The sequence below is a fragment of the Nematocida minor genome, assembly GCF_024244105.1.
Source record: "Nematocida minor strain JUm1510 chromosome Unknown 7881, whole genome shotgun sequence".
NCBI classification, from domain to species: Eukaryota; Fungi; Microsporidia; genus Nematocida; species Nematocida minor.
This window is the reverse complement of record NW_026250386.1, coordinates 27,212-40,833: the sequence shown is the minus strand read 5'-3', so window position 1 is coordinate 40,833 and position 13,622 is coordinate 27,212. Positions and strand designations below refer to the sequence as shown.

General features: G+C 41.2%; 12 protein-coding genes across 12 annotated transcripts; 7 read left to right on the top strand and 5 right to left on the bottom strand.

Moving 5' to 3' along the window:
- Nucleotides 1-156: 156 nt before the first annotated feature.
- Nucleotides 157-1,071, bottom strand: NEMIN01_1557 (uncharacterized protein; the record flags this gene model as incomplete). The annotated part of the gene is made up of 1 exon (XM_051477499.1): nucleotides 157-1,071. The coding sequence occupies one exon, from the start codon at nucleotides 1,069-1,071 to the stop codon at nucleotides 157-159; it is 915 nt and encodes a 304-aa protein (XP_051333459.1).
- A 300-nt stretch (nucleotides 1,072-1,371) lies between these two features.
- NEMIN01_1556 (TBC1 domain family member 13) lies at nucleotides 1,372-2,283 on the top strand (the record flags this gene model as incomplete). The annotated part of the gene is made up of 1 exon (XM_051477498.1): nucleotides 1,372-2,283. One exon carries the CDS (start codon nucleotides 1,372-1,374, stop codon nucleotides 2,281-2,283), a length of 912 nt encoding a protein of 303 aa, XP_051333458.1.
- Nucleotides 2,284-2,440: 157 nt separating this feature from the next.
- Nucleotides 2,441-2,974, top strand: NEMIN01_1555 (glucose-induced degradation protein 8; the record flags this gene model as incomplete). The annotated part of the gene is made up of 1 exon (XM_051477497.1): nucleotides 2,441-2,974. The coding sequence occupies one exon, from the start codon at nucleotides 2,441-2,443 to the stop codon at nucleotides 2,972-2,974; it is 534 nt and encodes a 177-aa protein (XP_051333457.1).
- A 388-nt stretch (nucleotides 2,975-3,362) lies between these two features.
- Nucleotides 3,363-5,552, top strand: NEMIN01_1554 (DNA mismatch repair protein MSH2; the record flags this gene model as incomplete). The annotated part of the gene is made up of 1 exon (XM_051477496.1): nucleotides 3,363-5,552. The coding sequence occupies one exon, from the start codon at nucleotides 3,363-3,365 to the stop codon at nucleotides 5,550-5,552; it is 2,190 nt and encodes a 729-aa protein (XP_051333456.1).
- Nucleotides 5,553-5,781: 229 nt separating this feature from the next.
- NEMIN01_1553 (ribosome biogenesis protein ENP2) lies at nucleotides 5,782-6,897 on the top strand (the record flags this gene model as incomplete). The annotated part of the gene is made up of 1 exon (XM_051477495.1): nucleotides 5,782-6,897. The coding sequence occupies one exon, from the start codon at nucleotides 5,782-5,784 to the stop codon at nucleotides 6,895-6,897; it is 1,116 nt and encodes a 371-aa protein (XP_051333455.1).
- Nucleotides 6,898-7,041: 144 nt separating this feature from the next.
- NEMIN01_1531 (uncharacterized protein) lies at nucleotides 7,042-7,278 on the top strand (the record flags this gene model as incomplete). The annotated part of the gene is made up of 1 exon (XM_051477473.1): nucleotides 7,042-7,278. The coding sequence occupies one exon, from the start codon at nucleotides 7,042-7,044 to the stop codon at nucleotides 7,276-7,278; it is 237 nt and encodes a 78-aa protein (XP_051333433.1).
- A 333-nt stretch (nucleotides 7,279-7,611) lies between these two features.
- Nucleotides 7,612-8,568, top strand: NEMIN01_1552 (uncharacterized protein; the record flags this gene model as incomplete). Its single annotated transcript, XM_051477494.1, has 1 exon — nucleotides 7,612-8,568. One exon carries the CDS (start codon nucleotides 7,612-7,614, stop codon nucleotides 8,566-8,568), a length of 957 nt encoding a protein of 318 aa, XP_051333454.1.
- A 109-nt stretch (nucleotides 8,569-8,677) lies between these two features.
- On the bottom strand, nucleotides 8,678-9,493 carry NEMIN01_1551 (uncharacterized protein; the record flags this gene model as incomplete). The annotated part of the gene is made up of 1 exon (XM_051477493.1): nucleotides 8,678-9,493. The coding sequence occupies one exon, from the start codon at nucleotides 9,491-9,493 to the stop codon at nucleotides 8,678-8,680; it is 816 nt and encodes a 271-aa protein (XP_051333453.1).
- A 743-nt stretch (nucleotides 9,494-10,236) lies between these two features.
- NEMIN01_1550 (uncharacterized protein) lies at nucleotides 10,237-11,121 on the bottom strand (the record flags this gene model as incomplete). The annotated part of the gene is made up of 1 exon (XM_051477492.1): nucleotides 10,237-11,121. The coding sequence occupies one exon, from the start codon at nucleotides 11,119-11,121 to the stop codon at nucleotides 10,237-10,239; it is 885 nt and encodes a 294-aa protein (XP_051333452.1).
- Nucleotides 11,122-11,149: 28 nt separating this feature from the next.
- On the top strand, nucleotides 11,150-11,539 carry NEMIN01_1549 (DNA-directed RNA polymerases I, II, and III subunit RPABC3; the record flags this gene model as incomplete). Its single annotated transcript, XM_051477491.1, has 1 exon — nucleotides 11,150-11,539. One exon carries the CDS (start codon nucleotides 11,150-11,152, stop codon nucleotides 11,537-11,539), a length of 390 nt encoding a protein of 129 aa, XP_051333451.1.
- A 273-nt stretch (nucleotides 11,540-11,812) lies between these two features.
- Nucleotides 11,813-12,613, bottom strand: NEMIN01_1548 (uncharacterized protein; the record flags this gene model as incomplete). Its single annotated transcript, XM_051477490.1, has 1 exon — nucleotides 11,813-12,613. The coding sequence occupies one exon, from the start codon at nucleotides 12,611-12,613 to the stop codon at nucleotides 11,813-11,815; it is 801 nt and encodes a 266-aa protein (XP_051333450.1).
- A 75-nt stretch (nucleotides 12,614-12,688) lies between these two features.
- On the bottom strand, nucleotides 12,689-13,606 carry NEMIN01_1547 (TatD DNase family protein; the record flags this gene model as incomplete). Its single annotated transcript, XM_051477489.1, has 1 exon — nucleotides 12,689-13,606. The coding sequence occupies one exon, from the start codon at nucleotides 13,604-13,606 to the stop codon at nucleotides 12,689-12,691; it is 918 nt and encodes a 305-aa protein (XP_051333449.1).
- Nucleotides 13,607-13,622: the final 16 nt, after the last annotated feature.

Genomic DNA, 13,622 nt, shown 5'->3' with positions numbered 1-13,622 from the left:
GTTGTTTTCACCCTGGGTTTTATTTTTGTTTCCATCTTTGTTTTTTTTTGTTTTGGGCTCTTGGCCTGCACAGATTTTCTTCTACTAAATACAGTTGGATAATGTAAATTCTTTTATTCTTTTTGTTGTGTGGGATGTGGACAAGTGCGATATATTCTATTCTTCGTTCTCTTTAAGGGCAAGGACTTTGTCTCCTGTTTTGGCGTCTGTTTTTATCACGCACATCTTCTTAACGAGCATCCTGAAGGTTTCTTTTGATTTTGGGTTGTTTCTAAACCGGTTCTTGAACTTTTCTATTAGACTCTTGATGGAGATAGGGCCTGCATAAAGATGCATCTTTATGTCTGTTTCAGTTATCTCCCTGTTTGTCTCTTCCATCTCTGCCTCGTCCGTGGACGACTCTTCGTTTGACGACTTGGACTCGTAGTCTTCGTAGTTCTTTACAAGCTTTTTCAGGTCTTTTCCAGCAGAGTCCAGCTTTTTCTTCTTTCTTTCCGGCGTTACTGTTCTTTCTACGTCAACCTCGCCATCGTCGTCATCAAACACTTCTTTGTACTCCAGCTCGTCTTCTTTGTACTCTTCAACTTGCCTCTTCGGCGCGTCTTTCTCTGTGTTTGTGTCCTTTGTTCTTTTCTGCATTCTTTCCTCTGCCTCCTCCAGAGTCAGTGTTTCATACTGGATTTTTGGAGAAAACTTGTACCACTTGCTGATTTTGTAGAGTTTTATGTCGTTTTTATCTTTTATCATCGCATAGTACGCGCTTTTCGAAGACTCTGACACTTTTGTTTGCATCTTTCTTCCAACAAACGCCCTCTGCTCGCTGTCCTCGAGCAGCCACGGGATTCTCTCTTCTTTTCGCATCTGTATGTCCTCTGGCTCTTCGTACTCGAGTATCTCTGCCTTTTTTCTGGTCATTTTTGGAGGGTTCACAGGCGCAGGCTCTTCATCAGGAATCACCAGAAGAGGGTCGCGAAAGAGCTTCAAGGGCGGCACTAGATCGTCGCCCATGCTGTGTATTGCTGCTATGTTTCTTTCAACTCCGCCATTAACGAGGATAACCCGGTGCTTCATACTGAAAGTAAAGAATAAAAAGTAAATTATTATTTATTGGCAACAAATTGCACAGTTGGCCATCTTCCAGAGCTATTAAATCATATTTGTGCAGATATAAGATAGAATGTGGAAGAATTAAAACTCTATACTGATCGAGAAGTAGAATGCTTTTTAAAGCAGAGTTTTTCAGACAAAGACGGTTATAAGAGAGAGATTAAATTCTACTGTTTAGTCCTACTTCTAAAATAAAATCTAAAGAAAAGATCTTATTCTCTGCAGTCTCTAGTAGGAATAAAAAGAACAAAATAAAAAAACAGGATGAAACAGGGTAAAAAGAAGGATACGTCTCCAAAGACAAGAAGAGCGCTGTGGATGGCGCTGTTAATTCCTGGCATAGCAGAGACTCCCCTGTCAAAAATGGATGAAATCTACAGAGAGTATGTGCAAGACGCAAATACCTCTGAGTCAGTGGTTGATCTGATAAACAAAGACATCCGCAGGACCAGAATATCGCCAGTGCACGGTCTCCACAGAAACTATTTGGACGAAAAAATAGATGGAGAGAGGGCAGGGGATGTGGTAGCCAGAATCCTCAAAGTGTTTGCACACACAAACCAGTCCATTGGATATGTGCAGGGCATGAACATCATTTGCTCAATTATTTACTATGTGGTCTCGCATGATGACTGGGTGTACAGCGAGGCCGTTGCTTATTTTTGTTTTTTCCATCTGATGGTTGAGTTTGGCGACTACTTCACCGAGAAAATGGACGATGCAGAAACGGGCCTGCGGGGAGAGCAGAAGAGCGTGATGCAGATACTCTGGAAAGTGGACAAGAAGCTGTACACAAAAATAAAAAAGAAAGACTTATTTGGAAAGGGCGCCTTCCACATTCGGTGGATGGTTTTGCTTTTCTCTGCAGAGTTTACACTCGAGGACACTTTTCTGCTGTGGGAGCGGTTCTTCAAGGAGGCCCCAAAAAGGAAACTGATTCCGTACTTCTGTGCGGGAATGCTGATTGTTCTGAGAGATAGAATAATAGAAGAGGAGGAGATGGAGACAATAACAAGCCTGGAAGTGGCAAGACTCAACCCGCACGAGGTGCTTAGCCTAGCAGAAAAACTCCTTAAGAAAGTGCCATACACAACCCTGAAAACAGATCCCATCGACTATCTACAAATGAGCCAAAAACTGAAAAATAGCAAACTAGAAGCACACGCTATAGAATAACACACCATTCAAGAACAGATCACCACTCGCAGCGGATGCTATATATCTAATGGAGCAGAGTGCTGTGCTAGCAGAAAGAAATGCCCGCGCTAAGTTAGGTTCGAATTGCTGTAATTCAATAAAAACAATAATAACCCGGATATTAAACTATAAACAAATGAACAAAAAAATATCAAGGGAGCTCAATGCAATAGTAGACTACTTGATTTTTGAGTGCCACACGGAGACACTGGAGGCGCTGAACCACGCAAAAGACGACTTGCTGAGCACGCGGGAGGAAATGAAACAGCTTTGTTTGTCTGGAGAGATCGAAAAAATGTACTCCCTGGTGAACAAAAACTACCCCAATTTACTGAAAAAGCATCCGCATGTAACTTCTTTTATATTCAGCCAAATATTCATCGAGTATGTGCGGAACAACCAGCCAGAAAAGGCGCTGGAGTTTGGGCGCAACTCGATACAGAACGGACAGGACATAACAAGCAACCACGACCTGTTTTTGCTTCTGGCGTACAAAAACCCTGAGACGTGCGAGAAGCTGAGGGAGTTCCTGGCCTTGGAAAGAAGAGAAAGAGTGTTTGCAGCAATCGACGGGCTGATAAAAGAGAAGCGGGTGGGGAATAAGATATCGATGCTTGAGTATGCATGCAAAATGCTGAAGTACTCCAGCTGTCTAAAAAAGGAAGAATGATAAATCTGAAAAGTAATTGCTATATATCTGGAAGGACCCCAACCCTTCAATAGATATAGTATGGGTGTGCTACAGATGCAGCAATCATTTTTTCCCTTTTCCAACAATAGTTCAGCACCGAATAAACGAGTCCAATGAAGAATTTAAAGCTCTGGTAAGTGTAATAGTGGACAGCCACTTCTTCGCTGATGAAGATAATCAGAGTGTGCTATCCTAGAAGAAAGATTCAACGCACGCCTGCACTTATTCAACATGTATAGCTACTGTCAACACTAAATAAAGACATTCACATTCTGTTCTACACTCACCACTGGAACTTTACATTAGACATCTATTCTCTAGACTTAGCCCAACAGCAGCGCATTTAGCTAGAATATTTTTTAGCTGCATGCTTAAAATTCTCTTACAAGGAGACAGCTACACAGCAAAGGGCGACTCTGCCCGGATTCTCAGAGAAGTGCTCAACGAGAAGGGAGAAGGAAACATAACAATAACATGCGACACTTTTTACAAGGCCATTCCCGTGATAATAAACGAGTACAAAGAAACCCTGCAGGAGTACACCGTAATAAATAATGAAGAAGTAAAAATAAAAGAAGGATCTCCTGGAAACTGGTCTGATTATTTAGACATTTTAGTAAACAACCAAGAAATAACAAGGATAGGAAGCGTACTCCTCGAAAATAGTTACACTTTGAATATAACAGTCGCATCTGTCTCTACCGTAGACAAAGAGGCTAGTATATACACGTTCGCAGACAACGAACTGTTTACAAACCTGGCACAGCTCATCCACCAGCAGAACATTAAAGAAATAATATATACCGACAGCGCATTTACAAAGGTGTTCACGGCTCTTGGCATTATCCACTACAAAATTGCAAAAAAATCATCTTCTTCTGTGCTGGATCTTCTTGAGGCCCATTTGAACATAAATACAGCGAACTATGTGGTAAAGAATGAGTCTCTGGTAAATACACTGAGAATGGACGACAAAGCAGCAGAGTCTCTGCTGGGGGGAGAAATAAAAATAGAGGATGAAATAAACTGCAGCACGCCCCAGGGCAAAAGACTGCTTCAAATGTTCCTGCGCTCGCCCACCACAGAGGTTGAAGAGATAGAAAGAAGACAGTCTATCATAACAGAAATACTGCAAAATACACACAACATTTTCCAGTTTAGGAAAGTAATAAAATCAGCACCTGATGTATACACAATCTGCAAAAAACAGGCCCCCACTATCTCCATCCAGAGCGCAGTAAAGCTCCACAAATTCATACTCTCCATCTCCCACATTTCAAGCTCTCTGCAGGACATACGGTCTCTCGCGCACGAGGTGCAGATAATGCAGGATGCCTTGGCATATACACAGAGTCTAAAGGAAGAAATAGAAGAGATTGTAGACATGTCCACACAGGAAATAAAAGAAACCTCATCAGAAAAACTAAAAATACTGTCAGGCCTTTTGAGACAGCAAGAGCAGGAGCTATTCGCAGAGTATACCGAAGAAATAAAAAAAAGTTCGCTGGAAAAGGCAAAGCCAAAGCTGGAAAACACAAGCATGCATGGATACTGCATAAGAATACCAAGAATCGAAGAAGGAAGGCTTACGTCGCAGATTAAGATTGCAGTCCAAAAGTCAGGTGTGCTATTTACAACCGAGTCCATAAAAAGAATAAACCACAAGATACAAAGCACAAAAAGAGACATACATGTAGAGCACTCGGTGGTTCTTAGAATGCTTGCTGACTCATTTATGCTGTACAGGGGATGGCTGGAAATAATGAACCACACCGTAGCAACCTGTGATGTATTTTGCAGTCTAGCAGACTATGCGAACAGCAACGAATTTGTGTGCCCCATGTTTTCTAAAGACGGAAAGTACAAAATATCTAACATGATGCATCCCCTGCTTCCTGTTCTATACAGAAGAAAGATGCTGCAGAACATCAAGCATGTCCAAGAGCCTGTAAGAAACAGTCTGGAAATATCTCGAGAAAAAAGAGTGTGCATAATCACGGGAGCAAACATGGGAGGGAAGACCACCTTTCTCAAAAGCGTAGGTGTTGTCTCCATACTTGCGCAGATAGGCTCGTATGTTCCCGCTGACTATGCGCACATTCCCATCTTCACACAGATATTTATACGCATGGGGGCCTCTGATAATGCAGAAAAAGGAATGAGCACATTTATGGCTGAAATGGTCGATGTATCCAATATTCTAAACCAGGCAACCGAACACTCTCTTGTCATCATCGATGAGCTTGGCAGAGGAACAAGCGATGAAGACGGATTTGCAATTGCAGCAGCAACTGTAGAGCATCTTATAAGGATAAACGCAGTGACGCTTTTTGCAACGCACTTCCACGAACTGGCAGACACTCCAGGAGTGGAGAATAAAAAAGTGGGAGGAATAGCAAAGAACAACCGTGTGGTAATGACGTACAAAATGGAGGATGGAAAAGCAGACTCGTCGCATGGAATAAACACGGCGCAGGTAATGGGGTTCCCCAAGGAAGTCATCTCGAGAGCAGAAGAGGCATTGAAAGAAAGCGCCAAAGAGAACAATAAAGAATAACTACAGCATTAGAACAATAAACCATTACAAATCCTTTCTGTAGACTTTTTTACTCTTTCTTCTCTAGATTTGCTATCTGCATGGGAAAAAAGGTGTACTTTTATTAATAAGTTACGCCTATTGAAATAAACCACTTGGAGCTGTTGGTGAGAATCTTGGCAAATATTTTCTGAAAAACTGCTGAACAATTCGCAGAGTATTATTGCATGATTTTTTAAAATATTTTACAATGGCAAACTCAACGGAAGTGTCCATCCTGCACGGATTTGAATTTCCAACGTATTGCACAGACCTAGAAATAAGCCTAGATAACAAGACCCTCCTGGCAGTGGGGGGATACAAGCCGTGCATTTCTCTATTTGACCTGAGAGAGCACACACAGAAGCTTGAGAGACACTCGGACGATGAACTTATAAAGGGCACTTTCTTAGGAGAAGACTGGACGAAAATAGCACTTCTCCACAGCTCGGGAAAGATCGAGTTTCAGTCGCAGTTTGGAAAGCACGAAACAGTAAACCTCCCACAGCAGTGCCGAGACATAAAAGCAGACAGAATAAACGCAAATATTCTCTCAGCAGGCAAAGCAGGAGATGTCTACGTTTTCAGCACAGAGGCAGGAAAGTTTTGCCCAACAATAAAAACAAAAGTGGAAAGCTCTGAAGAAATAGCCATAAACACGACAAACACTTTATATGCTGTTGCAGGGAGCACCTCAGAAAACGCAGGAGTATGCGAGTTTATAGACAGAAGATGCAACGAAATGGTGAACAGTTTGGCTTTAGACACTTCAGCCACATCGTGCACTTTTTCAGAAGACGGGCTAATATTTGCTGTGGGAACTGAAGGCGGACTTATATCAGTTTACGACATGCGCAGTCCAGTCCCTCTGATAGAGAAAGACCACAACTATGATTTCAGAATCAAGAAGGTGCAGATAAAAAACAAAAATGTTATATCTCTTGATAAAAAAGGCGTGAAGGTGTGGGAAAGAGCCACAGGAAAAGTGCTGGCAGCAGTGCAGCCCAGTTTTGACGCAAACTCCTTTGCTGTGTCTGAGGGCATTCTTTTCCTGGGAGGAACTGCGGCAGAAATGAAAACTTACTATGTTCCTTCGCTGGGGTCTATACCCAAATGGTGCAGCAACTTGGAGGGAGCAACTGAGGAGATGGACGAGATGCAGAAGATGACTTACTACGACCAGTACAGATTTATAACGGAAGAAGAGCTGGTGGAGCTGAATCTGCAGAAAGAAGTGGGAAAGCAGATCAAACCGCACATGCACGGATATTTAATACCGCACACACTTTACAACAAACATGAGAACAAAATGGAAGAGAAAAAGTAAAAAAGAAATAAAGGAATAAAAATACACGCTGTGATAGAGAGGATTGATAAGTGCACTGGAGTATTTGCTCTCTTAATGTTTGTGCTGTTCTCACTGTTTTCTAGGCTTCTGTATTTATCTAGTGTTGAATAATAAAAATTTGTAATGGAAATGGAAAGAGAAGGAAGACGAGAGGAGAGCGAAAAAGAGCTGGGCCAGAGAGTGAATGAGCTGACCAATCTGATGAAGATATTTCGAGAGAAGGTAGACAATTTGGAGAAAACAGTCCACTCAGTGGAGACAAAGATGGTGGATCTGATCTACAATCTAAGCAAGGCAAAAGAGGACATCGAAGTGCAGTACAACACCAACAAGTCCTCCAAAGTAGACTATGCAAAATAACAAAAACAGCAGAAAGAGTACAGAACAAACGATAAATAAATCAGGCATTTCAGATAAAAAGCACTCTAGAGAAGTTTTATCGCTCCTATTTTCACAGTTAATCAGAGAGAATAAAAGAGAAATAGCACTTACGTATTTCCAAAGGGTAATGAAAAGGTAAAGAGATATATGTATTATTCTAAGTTTCAGTCAGAATAGTGAAAGCATCATCATGTCTAGCAATGCATGTTTATTCTGTGCACACATTTTCTTACTTTCTTTACTCTTTCTGTTGGTTCAAAGAAGCTTCCCAGGAATGAATTGAAGTGTTCTCGTGTTTTTTAATTTTTTATTATGAACACAAGCGATGCCAACCACTCAATGAGTATTTATGACACCATAGAGCACGACATGAGACACTCCAAGGAGTACCTGGCCAACATGAAGTTCAACTACATCGAGGTTCTGCACAAGTCTATTTTTCTGAAAAGACTGAGAGGACAGAAGGAAGAAGAAGAAGCTACCAGCCAGAAAGAAGAGCTTGTAGAGACAAAAAAAAGAATAGAAGAGCTGAGGAAGAGGTTTGAGAAAATATCGCAAGAGGTCATCCAGCTTAGAGAGCAGGCAGAGAGACAGGAGAACGCTCTAAGAGCAACAAGAGAGAAAGAGATAGTTATGAAGAAAAGAATTGATGAAATATCAAACACTGAAAAGACGCTTAAGAAGTTCACAGAAATAAAAAGGGAGCACGAGTTCAGAGTGGAAAAAATAAGACAGATAAAACAAAAAATCGAAGAAACGGAGAATGAGATTAGCGCAAAAAAACAAACGGTAAACACAAAGCTATCTGCCAAAGAGTCACTAATGTCGCAGAAAACCTTTTTACAGGAAAGACTGAAGGATCTGCAAAAAACAGCAAACCAGCAGCTGGTTTACCAGTACAACTGGTACAAACAGTTCATTAGCGTATTCTACAAGCTAGTGGGAATCAGAGTGATCGATGTGAGACAGAGCATCCACAAACACCAGGAGGCCGTGTACACAAGCATCGAGAACGGGAAGAAAGAGAAAAAAGAGAATACAAACGAGATAAGCATAAAGCTGCTGTCAAAACAGAAAGAAAAAACCGTCGTAATTACCCTGGTCTTTGTAGATGGAAAGATACACGGACACACCATACACAAAACAGAGGGAACGTCGCAGATAGAGCCAATCTCCTGCAGCAGCCTCTTCAACTATTGCAAGAAAGTCAACAGCACAAAATACTTCATATTTGAGAGCATCTACCAGCAGCTGAGCCACAGGGAGTAGCTGGTGTAAATAAAATAAAAATAAAAACTTGTCCACTTTCCGAGAATTTACACATTTTTGTATTTATTATTCTAGCAATTTTTACAGCTTTTCCTCTACCAAAAATAGATTATACGTGCTCTACACCCACAGGCTGCTCCACATCTACTGCAGTGTCATCGCAGGACGAGCTTATCATTGCAGGTATTCTTTCTTCTCTGAACTTGAGCTTGCACACCGGCAGCTCAAAGTATCTCGTCAGGAAATAGTCTGAACTCCACCACACTCCGCTTGCAATGTATATCCCAAGAAGCACGTCTATCGTGTAGTGCAGTCTGCCAACAACTATAAATACAAAGATGGTAACTGCAACAATCCATGCACATATTGCCGATATAACGTGGAAAGCGAAGGAATCGCTGATTATGTAGAAGGAAGACCAGCAGTGGGCAAAGGTGCAGACAAGCAAAGTGTGTCCACTGAATATTAAATCTCCTCCTCTGTCTCGAGACATCTCAGAGAAAGTGTTGCAAATGGTTCTTATGCCCAAGTCCCACGAGTCAGGCAAGGCTGTGAACATGAGAGTGATGCATCTGAGCAAGTACGTTAGACTCAGACAGCCCAGAAGCTTCAGCGCAATAAACACAGCCAGCCGATTTATAAGAATAAAAAAGATTGAGATGGCAAGGAAACAGATCATAATTATGTCCACCACGTTGTTGTAGTTAGACTCTGATTGGTATCCGTTATTGAAGAAGTCGCACCCAGTGTCTTGCAGCGAGTGGTTGTACGCCTTCATGGGAGACCAGAACGACGAAATGTTAGCGGACACATTGACAAAGAACATTGTCACCACGAATATAAAGATAAACACGAGAAGGCACGCTATTTTAGGCCCTGTTAAATTGTACCAAGATTGCACTCTCCTCACATGCTCTTGAATCATTTCCCAGAGAATGTAATTAATAATTAATGTATTGCGGATTAATTAGCAATTAATAATTGGAGGACTAAATCACACAGTCCAATGGAAGAGTTTCTGTTATTCTCCTGATGCTCTAATTGGTCCGTCCGAAAAGAGAGAGGAATTCAGGAGTATGCAGGACCTCCGCTAGTATTGCTAATTATTCGTGTGCTCACTATTTTGTTTACTGATGAGCATTGAGTGTTTATTTGTGCAGTCCTGCAATGTATTTTGCAAATAAAAAAGTGATCACAGATCCTGCGAACTTTTCACTATTATTTGCACTAGAGAAATAAATCAACTTTAAAAATAGCACAACAAATTATTCGCACTAGTTCAAGTGTAGAGTGTGATTACTTTATTTTTCAAATGAAAAGATCGCAAAGTGCCCATTTGATCAGAGAGCATATACAAGTACAGAAAAGTACGATTAAATTCAAAATGGGAGGTGTTTGGAGAGACTCCAGGAGAGAAAAAGCAGAGAAAAAGGAGTAGAAATAAATTCCATCAGAAAAGAAGGACGCGAATAGCACTCATAGGACTAGAATCCTCTGCAGACATATGAGGATAGCATCTGCAGATGAATGTCTGTAAGCAAGAGATTTACAAGATATCGGTTACAAATAAATCTGAAGATTAACAGTTGAATTTACACTTCAGCACTGCCGTATATATTCATTCAGTGGCTCTTTCAAAATTACTACACTTTTTATTTTCTGTTGTCCTCAGCCTGTGCTTCTTTTTCTTCCTTTCTTTTCGTTTTTAGAAAGTGCGAGCATGGTGCATTCAGATATGCCTGGGTTGTATAATACTACAGTTGATTGGCTATGGCTTAATACGGAGCCAGCTTTCAGCTGTCTTCCTTCTATTATCTTTGCGCGGTATACAGCAGACACTCTCTGTTTCTTTGGCGTGTTTTTGTCTTCTACGATTACTGTTCCCCTGATTATGTAGTATAAACTCTTGCTGTTTATTCGCATAGCCTTTTTTGGCTTTATGCTTACTTTTGTGATCTTTACTTCGCTGTTTTTTATTTCGGCATTGTCTTTCTGGCTTTTTATTTCTTCTATGAAGAATAGCGCACTTTCTTCTGTCTTTTCAATGTTTTCGCTTCTACTTTCATCATCTTCTTTGGTCATTATGCTGCTTTGTTCTATGGCACTGGCTGTTTCTTCTTCTTTTTCTTTCTTTTCTTTCTCCTGCACCGATGTTGCATTTTCTTCTTCAGAGTCTGAGAATCCCGTTAGAACTACATTCTGCAGGTTCTCTTGAAACTCGTCGTCAAAGCTTCTTCTTATTGTGTGCGGGGTGCTGAAGAACTCGCTGTCCATTGCTTCGCCTTCTTTTTCTTTCTCTGTTTCGCTGCTGTTTTTCGTTATTATTTCGTTTATTGTTTCCAGCATGCTTATATCCTCGTACTGCTTCCTCTCCATTTCCTCCAGCTCTTTGTTTGCCATGTTCCAGTACGCATCGATGTTCTCCATAGAGTCGTCGTCCATGCTGACGTGCTCCTGCGAATTCCGCCTGAGCCCTGCCAGTATTTCCTGCGACAGCGCCTGTGCATGGCCTGCTGCCTTTATTCTATGTTTCTCTCTTTTTGTCTTTCTCATGTTTTTATTTCTTGTTTTTTTGTTGGCCATGAAAATATTCTCCGAGTCTTTCACGCTTTCAGAGATTGATCCAGATGGAAAGGCGTTTGACGAGGTATCCCGCGGGGTGTTTGTGTCGGAAGGGTGCCGCATGCTGATGGACTACCACACAGGCCTGTTCACGCACAAAAAGATGGACAGAGTAAACGTTGCTATTTTTTCCGACGAAGATAACTTCAGCGAAAAAGACATCCCAGAGAAGTACTCGTATCTCATGGGAAATGGCGTAATCTACAAAACAGAAATAAAAGACAGAACAAAAACAGTAGACATATCGTTCTCGGGCCTGCTAGTGCGAATGGAGATGGATCCCGCAAGAATGAAGGAAACACAGAGATACAAAAGGCTGTTTTTGGGGGTGGAGGATGCACTGGGCTAAGCCACTGCTTGCACAGAGCGAGCAAAACAAAATAGATGGAGCTGAAGTATTGGCGAGTACACTGTACATGAAGCAGACAATAAACATTATTATTCAGGCTATTTATTTAATTAGACCATATATAGCCATAGAAATACACTGCAACAAAGTCTTCTATATAAGATTATACCATCATCTAATTTGCACAATAGCAAATTTGCATAGGTAAGCAGTAGCTCCTTACCAGCTGGTATGCACAATCAATGTATGGATGTAGCAGCAAGATAAGAGAGTCTATACATAGTAAGCACATGCAACGGCATTTACTACAGCTAGCAGCACGACTGTTATAATTATGTAAATTCCTGCGTTGCTGAATATTGTGCCAAATACTCCTATATTTCCCACAAGCAAAAGCGATCTTTCAGGAAGGGGATGCTCTGTCTGTTTTTTCACCAGTAAAGTATACTCTCCTGGCTGCAGCCCTTCTATCTCTCCTATTTTGTACTTTGCAGAGGAGAAAGAGGAAGGACTCATCCAGCTTTTGATCTGCGACTTTCTGTCTGAGACCATGGGAACTTCTTTATTCTGCTGGGTGAGTATGGAATACTTATCGAATGGATACGTGGACATAAGAACGCCGCAGGGATACATCCACACTCCGTTTTCTATGTATGGACGGCACTCTTCTATCTTCTGTACGTCTTCTTCCTGGCCATCCTGGTTTGTCATTTTTGATGCTATTTTGTCGATCAGCTTTGAATCATCATCTGGGCTGTACTTCATGTGTGTCTGTGCTGCTCCTTTGACTATACCGTACAAATACGTATGCTTATTCAGTGGAGTGCCTACGGAAAAAGTGTACCTGCACTCTCTAGATGTGCACTCTGTGTGGTTTATCAGTATTCTTGTGACTGGCTGAGTAAAGCAGAAGATCAGAAAGGCACAGGCCAAAACACCCAACGAGAGAAAAGAGTAGAAACGAAGTCTTTGTGTTGAGCTAAAATTAAAACGATATCTCTTCAGTTTCTGCTGTGCTATTTCGTTGTAGTTCGCAGTGAATACCTCTTGTATTGCTGCAATAACATTCAGCATTGCAAACTAAAGACTAATTCAATAAATTATTTTCTAAATCAAGAGCAAATAATAAAAATATTCTCATTGTTTTCTCTACAATTTGAACAGTTTTTTAAAGTTGCTGTCTGTCTTTTCCACTAGCTCTTCTTTTGATATATTTCTTATTCCCGCAACTACGTCAATTACTTCGAGCAGATTCACTGGCTCGTTTCTTCCTTTCACTCCTTCGCCCTCCTTCCATCTTTTGCTCGTTTTAAGATAGTTTCCTACCAACTCAGAGTACTTAGAGGTTTTTCTTATTGTGCACCACGGGGCATCTGTCTCTATGAGCAGCCGATCATCTGGTATTTTCTCTATTACGCCTGTGGTTTCATTCTCTCTTATTGATGCCCCATTTATCCCTATGTAGTATCCTTTGCCAACTAGTCTGTGCATTTCTTCTATTGTTCCTGTGAAAGAGTGCACTACGCCCTCTACCTCATACTCGCGGACTATTTCGAAAAAATCATCTTCGCAGTCCCTGTAGTGAAATATGTAGGGAATTTTGTACTTTGCAGTTTTTTTGAGGATGGAGGAGAACACTTCTCTCTGTTTTTCTTTTGGCGAGTATTCTCTGTAGTAGTCCAGCCCTATTTCTCCTATTGCTATTACACTTTTTATGCTCTCTAGTGCCTTATCACCGACTATTTTAAGTATTTCTCCTCTTATTCTACTCCTGCTCTTTTCGATGTTTTGATCTTCCAGAATGTCTGTTATTTTCTGCACATCTTCCTCTGTTGTTCCTCCTGCAGATCCTGGGTGTATCCCTATTGCTGCATACTGCCCATACTCATTTCCCAGGGCCACTGATTCTATCGAGCTGTTCACAGATGTTCCCAGAAAAACCATCTGAATGTTCTTCTCCACTGCTCTGTTTATTACGCTGTGTATGTCGCACGGATGTTTGCTCTTTTGGTGGTACTCTCCCAGGTATTGCCCATCTGTTATGTTTACGGCTATATCGTACGGCATAAATCGCTTAAAATAT